General features: G+C 40.4%; 1 protein-coding gene across 2 annotated transcripts in view; it reads right to left on the minus strand.

Annotated features, from left to right (window-relative positions):
• LOC140314080 (rho guanine nucleotide exchange factor TIAM1-like) overlaps window positions 1-20,699 on the minus strand; it is a 43,067-nt gene that overhangs the window by 11,128 nt on the left and 11,240 nt on the right. Inside the window, exons 2-15 of one of the 2 annotated variants that reach the window (XM_072392113.1) lie at window positions 13,406-13,493; window positions 12,401-13,319; window positions 11,027-11,483; window positions 10,480-10,652; window positions 9,442-9,666; window positions 8,116-8,301; window positions 6,526-6,672; window positions 6,327-6,398; window positions 5,716-5,886; window positions 5,392-5,496; window positions 4,856-4,937; window positions 4,607-4,693; window positions 3,954-4,166; window positions 3,428-3,528 (exon numbers count right to left, since the gene is read on the minus strand). In XM_072392113.1, coding sequence (XP_072248214.1) covers window positions 3,428-3,528; window positions 3,954-4,166; window positions 4,607-4,693; window positions 4,856-4,937; window positions 5,392-5,496; window positions 5,716-5,886; window positions 6,327-6,398; window positions 6,526-6,672; window positions 8,116-8,301; window positions 9,442-9,666; window positions 10,480-10,652; window positions 11,027-11,483; window positions 12,401-13,309 — 2,928 coding nt within the window. In that variant the 5' untranslated portion in view covers window positions 13,310-13,319; window positions 13,406-13,493. Of the gene's footprint in view, window positions 1-587; window positions 1,099-3,427; window positions 3,529-3,953; window positions 4,167-4,606; window positions 4,694-4,855; window positions 4,938-5,391; window positions 5,497-5,715; window positions 5,887-6,326; window positions 6,399-6,525; window positions 6,673-8,115; window positions 8,302-9,441; window positions 9,667-10,479; window positions 10,653-11,026; window positions 11,484-12,400; window positions 13,320-13,405; window positions 13,494-20,699 lie in introns of those variants that run through there. The other variant, XM_072392114.1, reaches the window with a different exon arrangement.

The following is a 20,699-nucleotide window of genomic DNA, read 5'->3' on the forward strand; positions in this document are numbered from 1 at the left end:
AGAGGATGGAAGAACACAGAAAGAAAGAACAAAGCCTTCGCTATCACATCATATGAAATATATGTTAATTACATACACTGTCATGGGTGAAACTGAGACACCGGAGTCAATTATATCCCCTTTCTTTTAAAATATAAATCAAACAGTTAGAAAACATCAAAGCACTCACATAAAATGGAGAGAAGATTACATATCTTCCCCTCTGAAACTGACAGAAGCCTGAGATCACAACTTTACAAGGCGAGGGAGAAAACTCTCCAACAGTCAATCACTGCAACAACGCTCAGGGTAGTTTGTCAAAGTCATGTAAAGTCCAAGTTGTCTGGGGTCAGATCTGTGGAAAATTAGCTCTTGCACGCAGTGATTTATTTCCTTATTATCTTGTGGAGCACTCCAGTGATTATGGGGCAACTCTGCGACACAATGATGACTCACAGCTTCCTGTCTTTAGCAGCCAAGAAGGAGTGTGAAACAAATGTTGAGAAGGAAAGGTGTTTGTTTTCTTTCCCCCTTAACTAAGACAACAGCTATTACAGCAGCAGCAAAAGGAACTCATGTAAAGAAGAGATGCATCAAAGGAATCTCACCAGATGAAGCATGTCATAGATGGAGTCTGACGAGCGCTTTCTGTGCTTGTTCCACTTCAGGACGGACATAGCCGGTGCCGGTGGACAATCAGCGTCAATTAAAGTGCCAAAGAGAAAAAGACCCCAGGCTCTGAAGAATTAAGTCTACACTGTGTCCCTCAAACACATTTTCAGACCTTTTGTCTTCCCTGTTTTATAAAAGAAGGTGCTGTGGTGCTTGTGATGAAGGATGAGTGAAGCTGCTCAGCCTCCTCCTCTCCGCCCACCAGCACTTACAGCCTTCCAACTCCCCTTCTTTTGCGCCCTCACAGTCTGCTGTTTCTCTGTCACTAATATTCTGCTGTTTTCTCTCTCTGCCTCTCCCTCTTCTCCACAGTCTGGATAAACTCAGGCACACATTGTGACTGTAAGGGTGAATATCTGGCCAACTCTGGCATCATTGTAAATGAGTCTTGATAATCCCCCTGACTGGACTGAGAGCAAAGCAGCAGAAGGGAAGAGCTTCGTCCTCAAGGTTGCAGTGAAGCGGGATTGGCTGGGTAAGCAACACAGCAATAGAATATAAATGCAGGAATTCAGAGAGAAAGTGCGGGAGGGGGGGGGCTGCATCAGAGTAGGCCACAGAACATAGAGGATAGCAAGGATAGAGGAAAACCGATGTAGAAGGTTTTTTCAGTCTGGAAAATAGATTTAATAATAAATACCAAAGTATATGAAATACTGCATAAACCTGCTAATATTATCACATATGTAGATGTCCTACATCTCTGACATACACTTATTTAACATGCAAATTTGATGATTAGCTTTACTTCATATGTCAACAATGCCTCAATTAATTATTTCCTACTTTCCCAAAGATGCTGCTCAAGAAATTAAAGGGAATAAAAAGACATAATTTCTATTGTTAGAATTATTTTACCAAAAACATTTGTTACAATAGAACATCATGATGGTAACAGAAAACAATATTAATGCTGCTATTTACGCCATATATTGTCTCAAAACAAAAGCAGTTAAATATATCAAACGTCTGCTGTGCCTTCCTCTGACGGCAGGAGCAGTTTTTGAAGATGCTATCTGTTTCCCAGGTGAACAATTTGAATTTACTAACCCTGATGAGCTGTAGTCATTGGCTGACCTTCCTGCCCTTGAACTGCGATCGTCCCAGTGGCTTTACCATTATTGCTGATGCACAATACTGGAATGCTATGCTGTTGTATTCCTGGCTACATTTCTTTGGCCCTTCGCTAGCCTGCAGCAGACCAGTGGCTGTGTGCTTAGCTGTTCAGCCAGCCATAACATAATGCAGACACGTGGGAAAGATTTCATTTTGTATAGTTCTGGGTTACATCATTTTGAGCAGTGGTCAACGCAACGCACCAGTGAGAACTGCAGAGTATAGGACAAAATCACAAATGTTGCAAGTTCATTAAGTACTAAAGCCAGTCAACTACTCACTGAAATGAGCAAAATACTTACCCGTCAAGTCAAGGGGGATTATTGAACTAACAAAGATCTATTAATGTAGAAGTCACAAAAAATTAAAACAGCTTGCACAGTATTATTTCTGGAAACAAGCTTCCACCTTATTGATAATTTCACTGACCGCATAAATGGGCACGGTTTGTACACAGGAGGACGGTTCTCAGGCAGAGCTAAAAACGAGTTCCCTTAGCAAACATCTGTATAATTCTGCTCCTAATCGTGAGCTGGTGGCCAATTAATACAGTAGACTAAAAGTTTCATTAATCTCCGAGCCTCAAATACTGATTCATCAACTTCTTTCAATGCCAGACTGAGACAAAGGAACTTTTTGCATTAACAATGCATTGGAATGGTTTATTTTCAAACATCGACCCTCAAAGGAAAAAAGTGACAAAAAGCACAGCTTAATAAGACAAAGGATTTGTGTTTTCATTTGGCTCACTTCCATAATACCATCAGTTTTAAAAATTCACCCAGTAATTAGCAACATGCAACCTTAGAAATAAAGAAGTTAAAGAGAGAACGCAAACAACCAGTAATGGGACTGGCCCAGAGTTTGAAGGGGGAAAAGGGATGACTGGGGACTGATCTTTGGACTTCTTTCAGTGCCGTTGAGAAATTATTTATTTAATACAATGTTGTCTTAAGTTGTCCTTCTGAAGGTAGTTACAGAGAGATGATTAGAAAATGTTGCCCAAGTGATACCGGTTTCTTTTAATCAGTGTAAGAAAACATTGCCATCTCATAAGTCAAAGCAATTAATTGGCAACATGTCAGGATTTTGATATTTTATCAATTTCTTTTAGCTTATTCTTACTCTCAGGGTCAGGAATGTGTTGTTGTTCATTTAGGGTTAAAAAGAATACACCATCAGTAATACCCTCCCAATAACCACACTTAACCACGCGATTAAAAAGCAAGCTTAATCAAAGACACGTCTGCCACTAAGCTGTTACTTTCAGAAGGAATGCTTTGCCTTGCCTCGGGTCTCCAAGTGCAAAACATCCACTTTGTTCTTTAATGAAGGCAATTCTCAATAGTTTGATTCTACTGATTTAATGATGTCAAAGGCTGCTGAATTCTGTTAGAGCTTTGTGTTATGAAGGGAAAAACTTGATACAGACTTTTACATGTTGAGAAGCAACACCTTAATGTAAATATGGATGGAAACTGCACTGCTTTTATAAACAAGATAAAATGAGCCAGTAACAGATGGTGACTTAATCTGTGCTGAGGCAAAATGTTCATTAGTGTTTTTTTTCATAACAACACAAAGCTGAGGGGGATGCTGCGAAGGAAAAAAAACAAGCATAGATCCAAGATGTACTGGCACATGTTTGCTGTGGTCTTACCTTTCTGCACTCATCAAACTCACTGAAGATCTCAGAGTCATCGTCCAGGCTGTCTCCTGAACTCTCAAGCAACAGTCCCACTCCATCATCCAGGATTTCCTCTGCATCGAACAACAAACTATGAGCTTCATGAAACTTTTTTAGATTATTTTGTTTCCCTCTTTGTCATTTTTTTGTAATTTGTAAAACCATACTAATAATCCACAAAGTTTGACTGCATTCATTTGCTCAGAGATGCCCATCCTCCATAATTAAGACCAATTAATTGTAGATACACAGTTTTTTGCACAAATCAAACTGATGTCATTAAGGACACTGGAGAGAAATCTTGTCTGCTTGGTGGAAAACAAAAATCAAAGCTTAAAATTTGCCTTTCTTTCGTGTCACTCCAGGTGAACTGGTGATGATGTTTACTTTTCAAGTAACCCTGCCAGCCTGTAAATGTACCCTGTGCTTTAAATTACTTAAGGAAACATTATCCTGTACCAGATTAGCACAACAGGCTGTATTTGAAAGTGCTTTTCACCTTGACTCTGGGAGAAGATATCAGTGTAGAGATCTTCTGATGCATCTGAGCGGCGTGGCGGTAGGTAGCAAAGCTGACGGCGTTCCACAGATGGCAGAGTGTTAACCGTCAAAGCCAGCGAAGCTTGAGAGAATGCTGCCTTCATGTCAGAGAAATTAAGACTGTGGGAGTCTTTCCCGTTTAGCTGGAGTATTTCATCCCCTGCATTTAGTCCTGTAAAGTAGAAACACCAACTGCTTAAATTTACACCAATGTAATTAGCAGGAGTTAAACATTTTCTGTTTGTTTAACTATCTTTACATCACACAAACCTGTGAAGAACTACAGCGGAGTTGCCAATGGGAAGTGGTTGTAGTTAAGTGTTATATTCAACATCATCCCTTATCAAGGCCATTGAGAGGCAGTGTGGTTATGATTATAGTAATCAACCTCCTTCAGAAATAACTTGTCCTATAAACCTACCTGTTAAATAAGCCTATTTTATTGCATTTTAAAGAGAAACGGAAAAAAGAACAAATGTCAATCTACCTTGGAGAGTGCTGAGAACAGCTGATGCAACTCATATATATATATTTTTTTTCTAACTGTAAGTTGTTTGTCCTTTGAGTGTATAAAAAGATAGCTCTTTTGTCAAAAAAAGAAGTGAAATGAACCTTTAGCAAAGGCCAATCCCCCTGCCTTCACATCAGTGATGTAGAGCTGCTGTACTCCATCCTCCTCCACCACCGAAATGGAGAAACCTTAGAAGGAAAAGCAAAGATAGAGAGGTACGAAAAGTTCAGTGAGAGAAGGGTGACTAATAGACAGAGTGTGGAAATGCTCTGAAAAACAGGTCATGAGTAGGAGAACACACATGATATGTTTACTGCAGTGTCACAACTGAATACAAAAAATGTCCTTACCATAACCAATCATACAGGATTCATCTCTATCAAACTGGATTACTTTTGTTATTTTGGAGCAAAGCTCAATTTCTTTGTAAAGCTGTGAAGGACAAAAAGAAGTTATTATATTAATCATCAACCACCAGCCGACTTTAGTCACTGTGGTGGGTGGGTTATTGACAGCAGGAAAGGAGAGCATTCATTTTCTGTGTTCTCAGACAAAGCACTTCTTCATGTCTTTATGAACGACGCCGTCTACAGATGTTTCTATTAGTAGTCTCCAAAAGTATGTTTTGATGTATAGTGTTCCCAGGAAACTCATTCTCTAGAGAGAACTTATGGAATCAAAGGCGAAAAATACAAAGCCCATTTAGAATTCAAAACAGTAGGTTCTCTTATGACTGTAGCATTCTGCCAAGTGTAATCTTGTCATATATTCCTTTAAAATGACTGTCATTGAAATTAATTCCTTGATCTTTAAAAACTTGGTAGGGCCAGTGGGAAAAGAAGAGGTAAGATGTGTAAGATCACGTTCAAAACAAGCAGGCACATACCAAGTCACATACATCCTCCTCTGGTTTGGGAATGTAGAATTGCACTTGATTTTCAATAAGGAATTTGAGTCGTAAGTAGTGTTTGGTTGGATCCAGCTCATGAGCCTGTGTGATGAGTACAAAAAGGAGATATTATCTTGTCTCGTGACAAAAAGGTTTCCTAAAAAACAGCAAAACTGGCATTTCTCTGGTTAAATTATGTTAGCCAAAGAAGCACAACATCCTTGACAATAGTCCTAAGATGTAGAAACATGCAGGGAACACATATCTTAAGCAAAAAAGCATTATGAATCATGGGTCAGGTTGCGTAATTGGTTACGTTACCTTGCAGATGGATTCAAGAACACACAATGCAGACTCCCCTGGCTGGATGATAGCTAACACAGGCTGGTCATTTGGCAGGCAAACCCAGGAGGGAGTGAGGTGGTCAGGGACCCAGATGTCGCTCTCAGTGTTGGGCCGTGGGAAGCTTTTTACAGTTCCGTCCTCGCTTTTCTTTCAACGCAGACATCAAAAGTATGTAAGCACAACTGCAACTAACTTATCGAGCTGATTAAATTAAATTTCCAGCTGCGCTATTCTGTTTTAATCTTTGCCTAAAGAAAACTTTTATCATCTGTAATCGCGATCTGAATTGCTACTGTCAACACACCCATAAAATAGTCATAATTAAGCATTTTTTCAGGAAATATAGTACATTTATCTATATAAAAATAACATATATAATATATGATTGTAACTGCTTCAGGTATGAAATTAAATTTAATCAACGTCCCTGAGTTGTTGTCACAGTTGTTAATTAAGGATGCATAGAAGGCTAATATGTCACTGATATCATTGTTGGCTGAAGATTAGTTTAGCAAATTCCACTTTTGTTTGACATACTCCTCACTGATTAATTCATAGAGAATGGATCATGGATCATTCCTCCTTACATTGTTTTCCTTCAGGGGATCAACAAACATGCCATCAACAGGCCTCTTCTCTGGCTCACCATCAGCAAAGACCTACAAGGAAAAGAAAAACAAAAGCAGAACAGTGAGGATAACTGCTTTTAGAAAGGGGAAAATAAATGACTATGTAGTCAAGTCTGAAACCAACAACTAAACTATATGATGATGGGGGAACACAGACCTGGCTGACTGTAGGGTGGGCTTTTGTCTTCTTCTTTGAGGTAGTGTCCAGACCCCAAAGGGAAGAGAACCTGCTCTTGCGCTTGCTGCAGGAGCGGGACATGGCCTGTGTTCGCCGTCTCACTCCAGTCTCTGTGCGAGCTGCCACCTGCAAAAAAAAGGATAGCACAATCAGGGCCAATATAGACCAAATATAGACCAAATGAGACATCTTTTTGATCTGGATAGCATAGTGGTATGATTGCCACCTTTCATGTGGGAGACCTGGGTTCAAATCCCCTGCATGAAAGGTACTATCTCCAGTAGGGGTCCTTGGGCAAGACCCCCTTACCCTTACCCTGCCTACCTGTAAGTCGCTTTGGATAAAAGCGTCTGCTAAATGCATAAACATAAACATCTCATGTCACACTGCATTTTAGAAAGGTGGCATCCACTGACTTTTCTAAATGCAGCCCATTAACATCCTGAGTGCGGAATGTAACTCAACGTGTTAATAAAGATGAGCCAATGACAAAAAGCTGTTAAGATACGTATGTTTAAATCGTGCTAAAAGCAGTATAATATGGTTAACGTATTTATGATGAGTAAGATTTCAGTGAGAACTAATTTCACCAGGCAGTTGCTTTAAATAAAAGCGTCTGTCCTCATGTGGGTTTGGGCAAACATGACATTTTTACTCTAGTGTCAACATTATAAAGCATCAAAGATGAAGAATTAAACATTAAAACTGCACTTTAGCTGTAAGAGCAAGCATTGTCTAAACTGCTACTCAACTTGGGCACTCACTCTTCATCCTGTCAATGTTTCAAAAGTATTTTGGACCAAATGCAGATACAGGTACTGATGGATGTAGCGATGAGCAAATTAGAGGATTGAAACTGCAGGGCAGCTATTAGCAGTTGTCTCTTGGTTGACATCCCGATCTACAATCTCGCAGCTTTCCCACCCACCTGCTCTAAAGCACTGCGTTGGTGGTGGTGAGGGAAAAAGTACCTCAATGATGTATAAAAATCAAATAGATGTTTTTCTGTGCTGCTGCTGCTTTTATATTTAGAGAGAATAACCTTGGTGCCGCAGTAGGAGGCCAATATGCAACAAAAAACACCCAAGGTGCCCTGTGTGAGACCCTGGTACCAAAATAGCAATCACTGCAGAAAAACATGATTTTACACAAAGCATTTTAGTTTCTGGAATCAATTTTCCTGCCAGGAGAGTCCCCGGGAGAACTGTGATGCCAGGATGATGCCAGAGTGTATTTTGAAGGAGATACAGTAATGTTGCAACACTTGAAATCCAAAGAACTTAAATAAATACAAGGGCAATGTGTTAAGATAGATCATCTTGCAACTGAAATGCTACAAGTTTGCTCCCTTCCACAGCGACAATTAATGCTGTTGAATTATACTTAAGCTAGTCATCAGTCACTCAAGTATTAATGGGTTTTAAGACATATCAATGAGGGCATTAGCTAAATGCAAAAAACGTTAATGCACTAAAGCTTAGATAATTCATGGGAGCACATTATGACTCCACTTCACCAAATTACATATGGACAGTTAATTTCATGAAAGGGCAAAAAGATAATATCTACCAGTGCATGAAAGGAGGAGACTGAGAATATACCCAGTCGACCCATTGCCAGCTTTGTGGGGCGAGAAGCAAAGGCCAGGAGACGTTTAGGGTTGGGCAGCTCCCCTCCTTGCAAGCTGGCCAGGTAGCACCTGAAGCGAAACAGGTCCATGTGAAACTGCTCCAGATTCTGCTCCCACAAGAATATCTGCAAGACAAGAGGGACAGAAGAACACTTCCACATAAATAGTCATCAAGGGTCTTGTTTGTCAACCTCAGATCAGGATGCAGCACTTGTCTTTTCCCTACAAGCTCTGTTAGAGATGCCAATCTGCACTCTCTCTGCCTAATGGCTAATGTTTACTGGGGCAGTAGAGCAGGACACTGTGATTATTCACTGGGCCGCCCCCTCCCAGTCACGGTCCTGAACTGGTGCTTGGAAGAGGTGGCCATCACCATGGCGGATAGCTCTGTTTTACTGCCAAGTAGCCCAGAGACGAAGAAACAATGCTGCACATTCCACTGGCAGATAGAGGCTGGGAGTGTTTCAGCTTTCTCGGCTTTCTAAGGAGCACTCCTATATCCATTCAGCTCTGCACAATTTGAAACCTGACACTGCCAAACTGAACGGCTTCAACCAGGCACTACCAAACTGACTGGACAAAGGGAATTTGATCTTCTTTCTCACTGTAAACAGACCTGTTAAAGACAATATGAGCTTTGTAATTAATTAAGAAAATGGAGGGCCACTGACCATTGCCAACTGTATACCATGAAAAAAATAATAGAAGGGGGCTTCTTAATTTGTGGCCCCAGCAGCCATAAGGGGACAAAAGCTCTGAAATCTGTTACTTAATTCTTTTCATGCTGCTCCCTGATTCTCTGAAAGTCTCCCTGTTTTTGTGTTAAAATCACCTACATTATGTGTGGAGGTTAGCAATAAAAACATTATTTGATTATGTTTTAAGAATAATTCATAAAAGCCGTGAAGCAGAAAAAAACCCAGAAAAGCACTTATCATTTTTAGGAGTTTGTCTCTGACATAAAGCAGGAAGTTCATCCTGAGGCAAATCTCTTTATCTTCTCCTGAGTTAAGCAGTTGTGTTAAGAGTCAAAAAGAGCAGCAGGAGGTGGAAAGAGTTCACCTTTGGACATATTCTCCATAACTCTTACTGTTATTTTATATAATAAAGGTAAAATTAAACGAAGGAAAGGCAAAAGTGGAACGGGAAAAATCATAAAACAGGCCGCAGTAGCTGATCTATTTTTTAACACATAAATCCTGCACAGCTACCTGAATGTGGAACTATGTGAGAGGAGATCTATTAGAAGAGGATATGCAACCTACTTGATCCAAGATCGTCTTCCTCTTCTTGGTGTCAGTGACAGCGGACAGCTGCATGTCTCCCATCTTCTTCATTTTCTCATCCATGTCGATCTTCTGCTCCAGCTTCTTGATCTCAGCACGAAGCAGCCGAACCGTGTCCTCCCTGTGATGCTGGCGGGCGACAGCAGTCGCACATGCTGAGTGTATAGCTGTGATCCAGTTTTCTAGCTCTGTCTGGCTGCAGGTCTACATTGGGACAGAAAAAAAGCAAAAGTTTAAACATGACAGCAGCTCCGTGACATTCAAAATTCAAAGGAATGCAGTAGGTATATTGTTGTTCCAGGTATTGCTAGTCCATAGGGGAATATGAGCTTATCCTGCAGGACTGTACTAAGAAGCAGGATTTGTAGTAACTATGCTTATGCTGCCCACCCAACGTACTTTTGTGATACATATTATGAACGAGATAACATTTGATTGAGTAAACAAAATAGCCTACTGACCAACTTGAAAAAAAGTGCCATCGTTCTTATCTGATCCTAACTGGCATGTATATAGTGCAATGGTCATTTTATGAAGCAAGAGTCTTTAAAGTAAACATTTTTACAAGCATTTACACAAAATGTACAGATTCAAACTTCTAAAACAGAGAGTAATTAATGCCTGTCAGCCTTGTACTTGTTGATTTATTGAGATTTGCAGGAAAGTCTGTTGGCCGGATTGAACTAAGTTTCTATGTTTGTTCATTATTTGCCTCTTACATTAAAAATGAATAAAAACAACACGTTTAGCTGAACACACATTTGTAGTTATAATCATGCAGAATTTAAACAATTTCTGGCTTTAAGTTGGACCAGTGATACTGATAAACCTTTGGCTACAGCAACAGTGTATTTCAGTATAATAATTTTTCACGCTTTAAGAAATATGTTGCTCTGTCCATGTTTGTGATTGGCCATCTGCTACCAACACAGACCCTTTTATTTAAAAGTTGTTGTTTTCAGGGTTATGGCTGCTTAGGTTTCTTTGTAGAACAGGCCCATGATAGCATTTTCTTACCTGGAAAAGAAATGCATCTCCCAAGGAATTGCTGAGGCAGAACACAAAGTCCTTTTTTGGATGCTCTGGCACAGCCTGGACAATACTGTTCTCTACCCATATGGCATGCTTCGGAATACTGTTGTTGTCAATTCCTGAACGGCCATCAGTCTCATAAAAGAAGAGAGTGCATCCTGGAAAACAAAAATAATTTATTGCTTTAAAGGACAGACACCTCAGTCCCAGGGAAAGAATAATAATGGGATTTTTTTGTTTGTTCCCACATTCTCTCAAGCAATTTAATTCTGCTCTCCAGTGGCCAAGATTAAGAAGTGCAGCACAGCTGACTTATTATTGCGAGAGGTATTATATTTTCATTTTAAGCATAGTCAAGTGACATATAATTTAATTGATATATTTTAGATCAGTTTGATTTCAGTGTTTCTGCATAGGCTGCTTAATGTTACAAAAAAAACAGTGTAGTGTGGAATGAGTTAGCAATGACATTATTGAATAAAGTGTGGAGCAATAAAGAGAATGCTATGGCTACTTTAGGGAAGTAACACACCTTTCAGGGAAACCCAGTAGCTCTTCCACTTCCGTCTTGTGGCTGAGTCCACTTTCTTGTTCTTCTTATGTACAAGGAAGTTCTTGACAGCAAGTTTACCAGCTTTGCGCACCATCCCCTGGACAATGCTGAGTAACAGATCAGACTGGTAGGCGGAGCTCATAGTGCTCTGCTCATCACTCAGGGCGGAGCCTGCCTCCTCCAAGCTCTCCGTCTGGCAGGAGCTCATTTCTAGCTCCTGGCGAAAGTTCTCGTACACTCCCTGTACACACTCGCTGGCCCCGCCGCCACCACTGCTGCCACTGTCACTGCCAGCAAACATGTTCCTGCCATGCATTGAGCATACGGAGAAGGAGGCTGACATGGTCTTGTAGCGTCGAGACTGGTGCTCTGCTTCCACCATTACCCCGTCGATTCCACTGTCCTCATATTCGCTGCCTTCCCCGGCCGTGACATCCTGAATTGTGGCAGAGGCACAAGACAGGTGAGACAGCATGGCAACCAGGATTTCTTCATTACTGAGTTAGCAGTCAGCAACAGTTACCTTGGCTACATTTGACTGCTAAGCAATCTTTGTAGATATTAGATAGAAGCATATCTGTAAAGGAAACAAGAGCCTAAGAAGAGCCTGTGGGTCCCTTGATCTGAAGGTTCCGCTTAAAAATAATGACTCACAGCAAAAGCTACTACTGTTGTATGAGTACAGCCTTCCCTCCCTGTGGCACTGTGGGGTCTGCCCTCTTCTCCCCACATGGCCAAAGGCTCCTGGGAGATGAAGGGGGTTACACTAAGCTTGGTATCTCCATCTGGTCACATGACCCAATCATGCGCTCCAGAACTCCATTCACCAAGGTTGACGGTGCCCCTTCGTGACAGGCCCACCACACAAATTTTACTGTTACACTCTTCCACAGGCCTTCCCTGATTATCATAACAATAGCCTGAGGCATTTCTATCGGGGAGTGACTTTAAGCTGTGCTCCCATCACTGCAGTCTCCTCTCCTGAGAAAAACAACAGTTTCATCAGGAAACAACACATCGCAGCTTTCTTTTTACACTTAATCAGTTTCAGGAGCTTATGATCTGTGAGATGAATACAGCATCACTCTGACACAAAATAATGACGTGAGAGGCTGGTGATGTGCACAGCTTTGCACATTCTGTCCCAAAATACAAAAGAGCCATTACAAAGCTTTAACAATTAACTTCCCTGACAGTCATTTAAGACAGCATCTGACATAAATATACTGCACATCCACTTAGAGCCACAGGCATTTGCTCTGTTTTCTATCATCTGTGCCATGTTTTAAAAGAGATTATTCTAATCAAATTAGTGGGGTAAAACACAAGTCAATAAATGATTCCAGATCTTACCTGTATAGTCTGTGCTCTCCTGCCCTGCATAGTTGCACACAGTGTGGCTTGGTGACTGTTCAGGCCTTCAGACAGGCAGTGGGAACGCCGGCAGGGCAGGGTGTATGCACCATATGTGTTCCCATCCTCCTCAGATGGAGAGAGCATCTTATCATCCTCACCCTCCCTGACAGACCTGTTGGGGTCATGCCACTTGGCATAGCGGCCATGGGGCTGCCTGCGGGCTGGACTTGTGTTACTGTACAGCTCATCCAGGGAATTTGCCCTGTCAGTGGAGTCTGCGGGGCTGGATTGTAAGTGGCCTTCACGGTCGGTAAAGTCCCTCTCATTGGACATGTCGATGATCTCCTCAGTGCTGGTCAAGTGATCTTGACTGACATCAGACAGGGAGAACTCCAGGCTGTCATCTCGCCACATGTCTGCAGATTTAGACCTCTTTTTGAAGCTGACTGTCTCTTTGGAGCAGTCCTGGGTTTGCTGAAGGTATTTCACATCACTTGCGTACACATCTTCATCCTGCACCTCCTCTGCCGTGGGACCAGGTAGGGTGATGTGCATCGTATTCATGTGCACAGAGGGACTGGCCAAATCATTGTGAAAGGACACAGGCCGCAGGCTCATGGCCACACGATCCACCCAAATGGGGCTTCCAAAGTCCGGGAGCATATTCGTCTCATTGAAGGGTTCCAAGCCATTGTCAGCTAGGGACTGTGGGATACTGGGGGTGCTACTTGAGCGTGTGCTCGTCTCAGAGTTTCTGTGCTCTATTTTTCCTGATGAAGCATGGCGAGAGCGTCTGGACTGTTTGTTGGTGATGCGAAGAGACCGGGACATGTGCTTACGTGACAAATAGCCCCGTCCATTACTGTATAGGGCATGGTCCCCATTCTGGCTCTCAACATTTCCCATAATTCAGAGCCTGAATAGAAGAGAAGATGCAGTTTAAATTAACTTAGAAATATCACCAACATAATTTGCAACAGAACTATCTAAAAGTTGGTGTACCTGCAGGATTGCAGAGATTTTTCTGGCATTTTGTCACTGGATCTTCAGGCAGTTTCAGCCTTCAGCTGGTGGTACAATCCACAAAGCTCTGAAAGACACATATCTGCATTACTCTTAACTTATTTGTGAAATGTCCTCTTACAATTGTGTATAAATATGAGTTTGTGTTTCAAGGGATCTGTTCTCAAAGACAATAATGTAAACACGAGTAACATGTCCCTCTCTTATCACACAAAAAATTTAAATAAGTAAAGAATGAAAACAGGGTTATAAAGAGAGCAGAATTGTTAAGCAAATGTAACTTGACCTGGCTTACTGAGCTTCTTCTAACCTGCTCGCTATTCGGAAGATAAAACAAGTAGCTATTTCTGGTGAAACCAACTACATAAACACCACCCTTAGATTGACAGAGGAAGTAATGTACTCAGCCTCTTTCAAAATGCACAGAGACTTTGTGAAGCAGAGGGTATTTAATGGGAGTGAGTATAGTGACAGGCTGAGTGAACATGAGTTATTCAGAGCTGAAGTGAACAATCATGTTGGGTTATTGTCGTTTGTTCTCAGACACTACCTCCTGCAGCAGAGCAGAGTGTGAGCAGGAGGAGGGGACAGAAGTTTCCACCATAATGCCCATTTGGAGTCCATCTACCTGCCTTTAGGTTGAGCAGTCTGCTCTAAATAAGGTCCTGTCTCTTGCCCTAAAGACTATCGACAGATGGGAGTGAAGATTAACCAAGATGTGGCGGTTGTTCCTTCCAATGCGTGTTCCTCTCATTTTAGAACAGACCCCTTTGGGGAGGGGGTGCAATGTTTTTATGTGTGGCTGACGCATACGAGTGTAAGCCCAACCCTCTGCTGCATGCACTCAAGCTTAAAGTGAAGGGAGTGTTATATAAACTGATCCTGACCATGTTATTCTACCTTGTTGCTCCCATTTGCCTCATCATTCCCTCCTCCACTCACTCATACTGCAATGAACAATGTTTGATGTTGCAGATGAGGTTGATTTATTATTCGTATAACCCAGTGATTTACCTGCTCCACTTAATCCAGTTTGATAGCAAAGGGACAGACACGGAGATAAGACATATCTAGGAAATACGACACCACTCATTATTTGAAAGTGTTTCACCAAAAGGCACAAACTTACTAAATGCAAGTGCTTCCAATAGTGCACCATGGACTACATCTGAGCTAGTCTGTACCCTCTCCCATAGAATACCCTTCAGTTTTACTTTTAATTCATTTAGTGGTTAAAATCTGATTCCTCTGCAGATCATTCATGGAGAGAAATGTGCGTTTAAGGCCAGATGTAACAACCACTTTTATGGATGAAAGTTCTAATGTGTTAATATGATGTTAGATTGGCCAGACATTAATGTTTCATGAAGTTTAATCAACGTTTTAAACAATGATGAGGAACTTAAGTAGTGGAATATGTGGTTTTTTTCATTTCAGAAACCACATCGGTTAAGTGTACGCAACACACTTCAGCCAGTAGAGTCAGCTCACTGCACTTCAGATTGAGTGAGAAATTGAATTTATTCTGCCCTGAAGTGCATGAACCAGGTGGTGCCAGAAAAACAACACTAAGACTCTGTCTCTTTCGCTTATTGTTAATTTTGAATAAAAAATTATGTTAGCAGAGTTAAGCAAAACCCAAAAGTGATCAAAAGATTGTGTAATAAAACTGCACAAAATCAATTTAAGCTCAAACTCAAATGAGACCGAAGGGAAATGACTGGTGCAATATTGTCCATACATATCTACAACATATTTAACTCGTCAGCTCATATATAAGGAAACAGTTTTGATCCAATTATGATTAAAATCTTAACCGCACAAACAGCCCGAGATCAGTCTGAAAGTGATCACTTGATAAGCTCGCATAGAGAAAAACTACTTCAAAGTATAATTAGAGATAACAAAATATAATAAAGTATAATTAGAGATAAGAGACAACAGAACCCAGATTCCATCTGAGCTGTGTTCTCCACCCAAGCTTTTAAGATGGAAAAAGACAAATAATTAACCCTGAGAAGTGTAAAAAGCTACAAATGATCACAAACATAAGGACCAAATTCTAAAATATAGATGTTTCATTGTCTTTCATGCAAAGTAGAAAAAGATCTTAATTCCCCAACTGCTGGTCCATCATTTGCTCTTGATTAATACATGAGGAAAGAGGTATTCCACAGCACCAAACCCCCACTCCACACCCGGAGCACTCATCTTTGCTCACATCATTTAAAAATACAGCACTTTCATTTATCAAAATACTACATTTTTTAACTCCCAATGCAGATTCTGAAAAAAGGAATGTTAATCAACTAACATTTTTTCTCACTGACTTTCAACAGAAACCAGGCATGATTTTGTCCCAAGCTGAACAGTGATCATTCCTAAAGTGAAGTAAGAGACCAAAGCATTGTGTCTGGGGCTATAGTTGGACCACTAAATGAAATCTTTCTCAAACAGTGCCACAGCTGAACAAACCACACGGAAACAGACCTATTGTTCTGCTCGAGGCTATCCTACACAGAGGAAATTAAGTCAGTCAAAAAATGTCAATCATTCCATAACTGTGCATCTCCAGCGGTGGTAAGACACTACTATACCATAGCCAGGTCACCCACATGCTATCAATGCTCATTATGCCGCAACAACTTGATCATAATCGCCTGAGAAATCACAATCTATTACTACTATTAAGGGAAGAGACACCGTATCTGTGACTGTATTGTGAGAAACTGTTTGGAATTAACTGTGACCTTTTCAATTTGCTGCCCTGGGACTTTTTAGTGTTCAACTTTAAATAAATAGATAAATGGTATAAGCCATTAGGACTCTATAATAAGCCCTAAATTGAATAGATAACTACAAAAGATTCCAGCGACACACAGTTCAGAAAGACAACCTGTTTTATTGCATCTCGATTAGCAACAAACTGTTCCAAAGTGCTATTAATACAACGGATTGTCTTGCTAAAATATACAATGCCTTCCCTGTAAAAGATGTTTTCTGGATGGGACCACATTTTGCTCTGAAATTTGAGCATTAATGAGGACTTTCTGGATGTGAAAGTTGCCCTTCTCATAGGTACTGATGCACCGTCATTCCATCAGAGATGCAGGCTTTTAACTGAGTGCTTGTAACAAGCTGGATGGTCCCTCTAATCCTAATTCTAAAGGATGAAAATGACTTCCAAAAGGAATTTCACATTCCAGTTTGTCCTATTCCACATTTACTGAAGTCCATTTTAAATGAGCTTTTGCCCATGTTCCCATATGGCTTCTTACTTGCATGATGGAGCTTTGCCCTGCAAGTGTGGATGAACTGTGTTCACAGACAATGATTTCTGGAAGTGTCCCTCAGCCCATGCAGGGATCTCCATGACAAAGTCTCTTGTTTTTAATGCAGTCCCACCTGAGGGCCTGAAGATCACAAGCATCCAGTATTGATTTTCTGTTGAGTCCCCTGTGCACAGAGGTGTCTCCGGATTTTCCGAATTTTCTTATCGCAATATGAACAGTCGATGCTTGATTATTCAAAGTCTTCACACGTTCGCACTGAAGAATATTATTCTGATACTGCTCTACAGTTTGTAAACAGTTTTTTTTACAGATTGTTGAGCCTCCACCCATCTTTACTTGTGAGAGGGTGTGACTCTCTTAGGAGCTTTTTTAATACATGATTATGTCACTGATCCATTGCCAATTAACCTACTTAGTTACAACATGTTCTTCCAGCAGCTCATTTTTGGTACCATTTACTTTTCCAGCCTTTTGCTGATCCTGTCGTAACTTAGCTGACAGGAGCTGCTGCCATCCAATTCAAGATGAGCTAATATTTTTCATGAAATTTGAATAAAATATAGGTTTTTATAAGATTTGACAATCATCGCATTCTGATTTTACTCACAATTTACACAGCGTCCCAACTTTTTTGGAATTAGGGTGGTATATTTGCAGGTAATGGGTGGGATTTTGTCATCTCCCAACTATGTGACAGGAAGATTTATGGTCCTATTGTTATTAGAGAACACTTAAAAGCACAACAAATACTAGATAAATTCCTAGGCCTGCTGCAACAGGTAGTGAGAACTGTCCAATCCCCCACCTGCCCTTCTCCTTAGACCCTCAGGGACAAAATTCAAGCTGCTTGCATCTTTTTAAAAAAATTAAGTTTTTTAATTTTTTTCCTACAGGCACAATCTGATCTACTGATAGTGAGAAACATTTGCTCACATATTCCCATACTCATTAACTCAATTTAAAACGCTATAATACAAAAACGCACCAGATAAATCTGACAGAAACAGAAATACCTTAAATGTAAAGCCCAATGAATATGGACACAATGCAAGAGGGTACAAACAAACTGAGCCGAGAAGAGACTGCTGAAACGCATTCCAACCATTTAAGCAAACTACACTGATGAAAAGAAAGAATGCATTGGGCTGACTAGTTACAAGCTCCAACACAAAACCCTGTAATCTGAACACTCCAGGCTCTACAGATAATAACACAGGTAGTTGTATGGAGGAGGGGAGGGGGTTCGTCATTGAAAGACTTTACTGAAGACAGCTCACATTTTCCAGCTGATATGGTCACATGCTTCAGTGTGAGTGGAAGTATGTAACAAACAGCAACTCTCATTGTAATGACTCATTTTCTGCTCTCAGGAGCACTCAGCTGTAGTTGGGTGTCTTTTGGGACAGAGGGAGTTCAGCACCAGAAAAACATGCATCCTCATTCAAAAAGCTTTCAAATAAAAGAGAAAAATCCTCACAATAGAGTTGCCTGTAGAGTTGATTAAAAAAACAAGAACTTCTTCCAGTTGTTAAAATCTTTAAAAAAGTGAGAATAGAAAAAAAAGAGGATGCTTTCTGACTGTAAACGTTAAAACGTTTAAAAAAAGGAGGGCTTGGCTCTCAGTGATAATGAAAACAGCTTGACTTGTCTTGGAACAGCTTTGTGCAAAGTACTGTAATGTACAGTATAAAGAAAGGATAAAGAGGCGAAGCACTTGCCAGTTTTTAGTTTATCCAGACAATATTTTTTAAGCTCTATTCAAATATCTCTGCAGAACTGGCATACCAGTTCAACTGTGCTCAGTAATGACATTCACATAGTAGCATTGGAAGTATCATTACATAAAAAAATAATAAACAAAATGAACACATTTTAGATAGAAGCATGTTTGAGAGGAAATTAGCAAACACTGCAACTATGTGTAACCCTACTGACCCCATCTTGAGGGTCTCAGGTGGCCTTGTGTTATGAGACATTATTTCTGAAGGGAGGCAGCCTTTAGAAGGATCCAGACACACATAGAACAGCATAAATGTTGAACTGAGCATGTGTGAACCCTTGTGTTTGCACGTCTTTTTCTACCCAAACTGTTACTGACTTTGATTATTATGTCACATAAACACTTGCACGCAGCGTTATCATTTAAATTCACAAACAATAGTCTATGCAATGTTTTTCCAAGACTACAGAAGATAACTCCAAGTTTGTAAAAGGTTCAAATAATCAGTGACCTGTAAGTATAGAAAAAAATATTTCAGAGCTTGTTGTTGAGCTGCAGCTAGTGTTGTTGAGCCTAAACACCTTAATCCCTGTCACTAAGCATGTTAACATGCATAGTTGAGTGTGAGGGTACAGCTCATCTGGGCCATTTATCTGGATCATTGTCCTTGTCACAATACACATGCATGGTTGTGGAATCAAGCTATTCGCTGAAGTATGTTTGACACTTTGACCGATAATGTGGACCGTGAGATTAAATATTCAAGACATTCCGCAGCTTCTCTTTGGGAGAATGCTGTAGACTGAATTCACTGCAAGACATCGTCTTTAACTGACTTGAATGGTAATTTTGTCAGAGGACACCATTGTTAAAAAATCTGAATTTTATGAGAGCAGAGTGACAGTCTGGAAATGCTTTAAGCAACTGCAAGTCAAATCAGAAGTCTTATTGGGTTGATTTTCACTGTCACTGTGTGCTGAGGTCACTTCTTTTGCTAAGGTCAAAGCTTTGTGGGGTTTTTGCACAGCAGATGCTGCAGGTTTTGTCAGGTCAACACATACTTTGATTTAAGAATACTATGGCTACAGATTAATATTATACTGCTATCTCCACACTATATTACACGCTGTATTAGAATGATAACGAATGTTCACTGTTTTAATTGCAACAGTGGATCTTGCTTATGATACCCTGGCTGTACCAAGAGATTTGTAAATTTAACAATAATAAAGGTCTTTAAACCCAAGAACCCCCAAAACATAAATCTAACAAAGTTATGCAGTTAGATACAAGCCAAGATAAACTATTTTCAGTTTTCAACACTTAACATTGGATGACAGCTCTAGATCCTTTGTCATTTCCAGCAATTTGCTTGTCAAGCAGTTCTCTACTTAAGAGTTATCAGAGGACACCCTGCTTACGGCTCTTCCGTTCTTCATTGACAACCTTTGAAGTTCTGCAACAGCTGCTAGTTGAAAGAATACATAAACAAGAAGACTACTGTCAACACGTATGGGTGTGGATACAGGTTGTGACAGCAGTGATTCCTGTGACTGCAGTTCTGTGGGGGAGGGGATATGCAATTTTGAATCTGGTAGGAGATTGAGGGATGTTTGCTCAAACAACTTTTTACTAGATAGTGTTTTATCAATATGTAAATGTAAATTAGTCTGGAACATCTCCATTCATGGTTAGTGTGCAAAGCAGGGTATTCCAAATGGACAGAATTTCTATTAATCAGAGCAAAACATCTGATGTAACACTGAACTCATCAGGGCTGCTCTTACTGTATCAAACTAGCTCCCTATTTCATCAGTGATTGAGACTGGACCTGCCTGTCAAAGGCTGGGTGGAAATATGTTTCACTAGCCAATTTAAAGTAAGACAGCATTACTGAAGCCTTTTTAAAAATGATTTTATTCATCCCCTACATTACAGAACAACACAAAAACATTTTTATCAATGACTCATCTTCATCTTCATCAATGTGATAATGTGTTGTAAAATTTCTTTCTCTCAAAGATATTAGAGAATGTATACTTTCAGTCTGACATTACACGCACTTTCTTTCCTGGAGTTCGCAGGGCAAAATCTGCAGAATTTACTCCACACAGTAAAATTCAGGGTTGCAGAGTATAGATGAAAATAAATTGAATCCCATTTGACGTGGTGACTTTGTAGGAGACTATTTCAGAGCATAAATGACCTGTTTACCTTTCTTCTGAAGCAGTTTCTCTAAAATTTGCTAACCTGTAAGTCT

Source organism: Leuresthes tenuis, unplaced genomic scaffold, assembly GCF_036924035.1.
Source record: "Leuresthes tenuis unplaced genomic scaffold, fLeuTen1.0.hap1 SCAF_9, whole genome shotgun sequence".
Taxonomy (NCBI): Eukaryota; Metazoa; Chordata; class Actinopteri; order Atheriniformes; family Atherinopsidae; genus Leuresthes; species Leuresthes tenuis.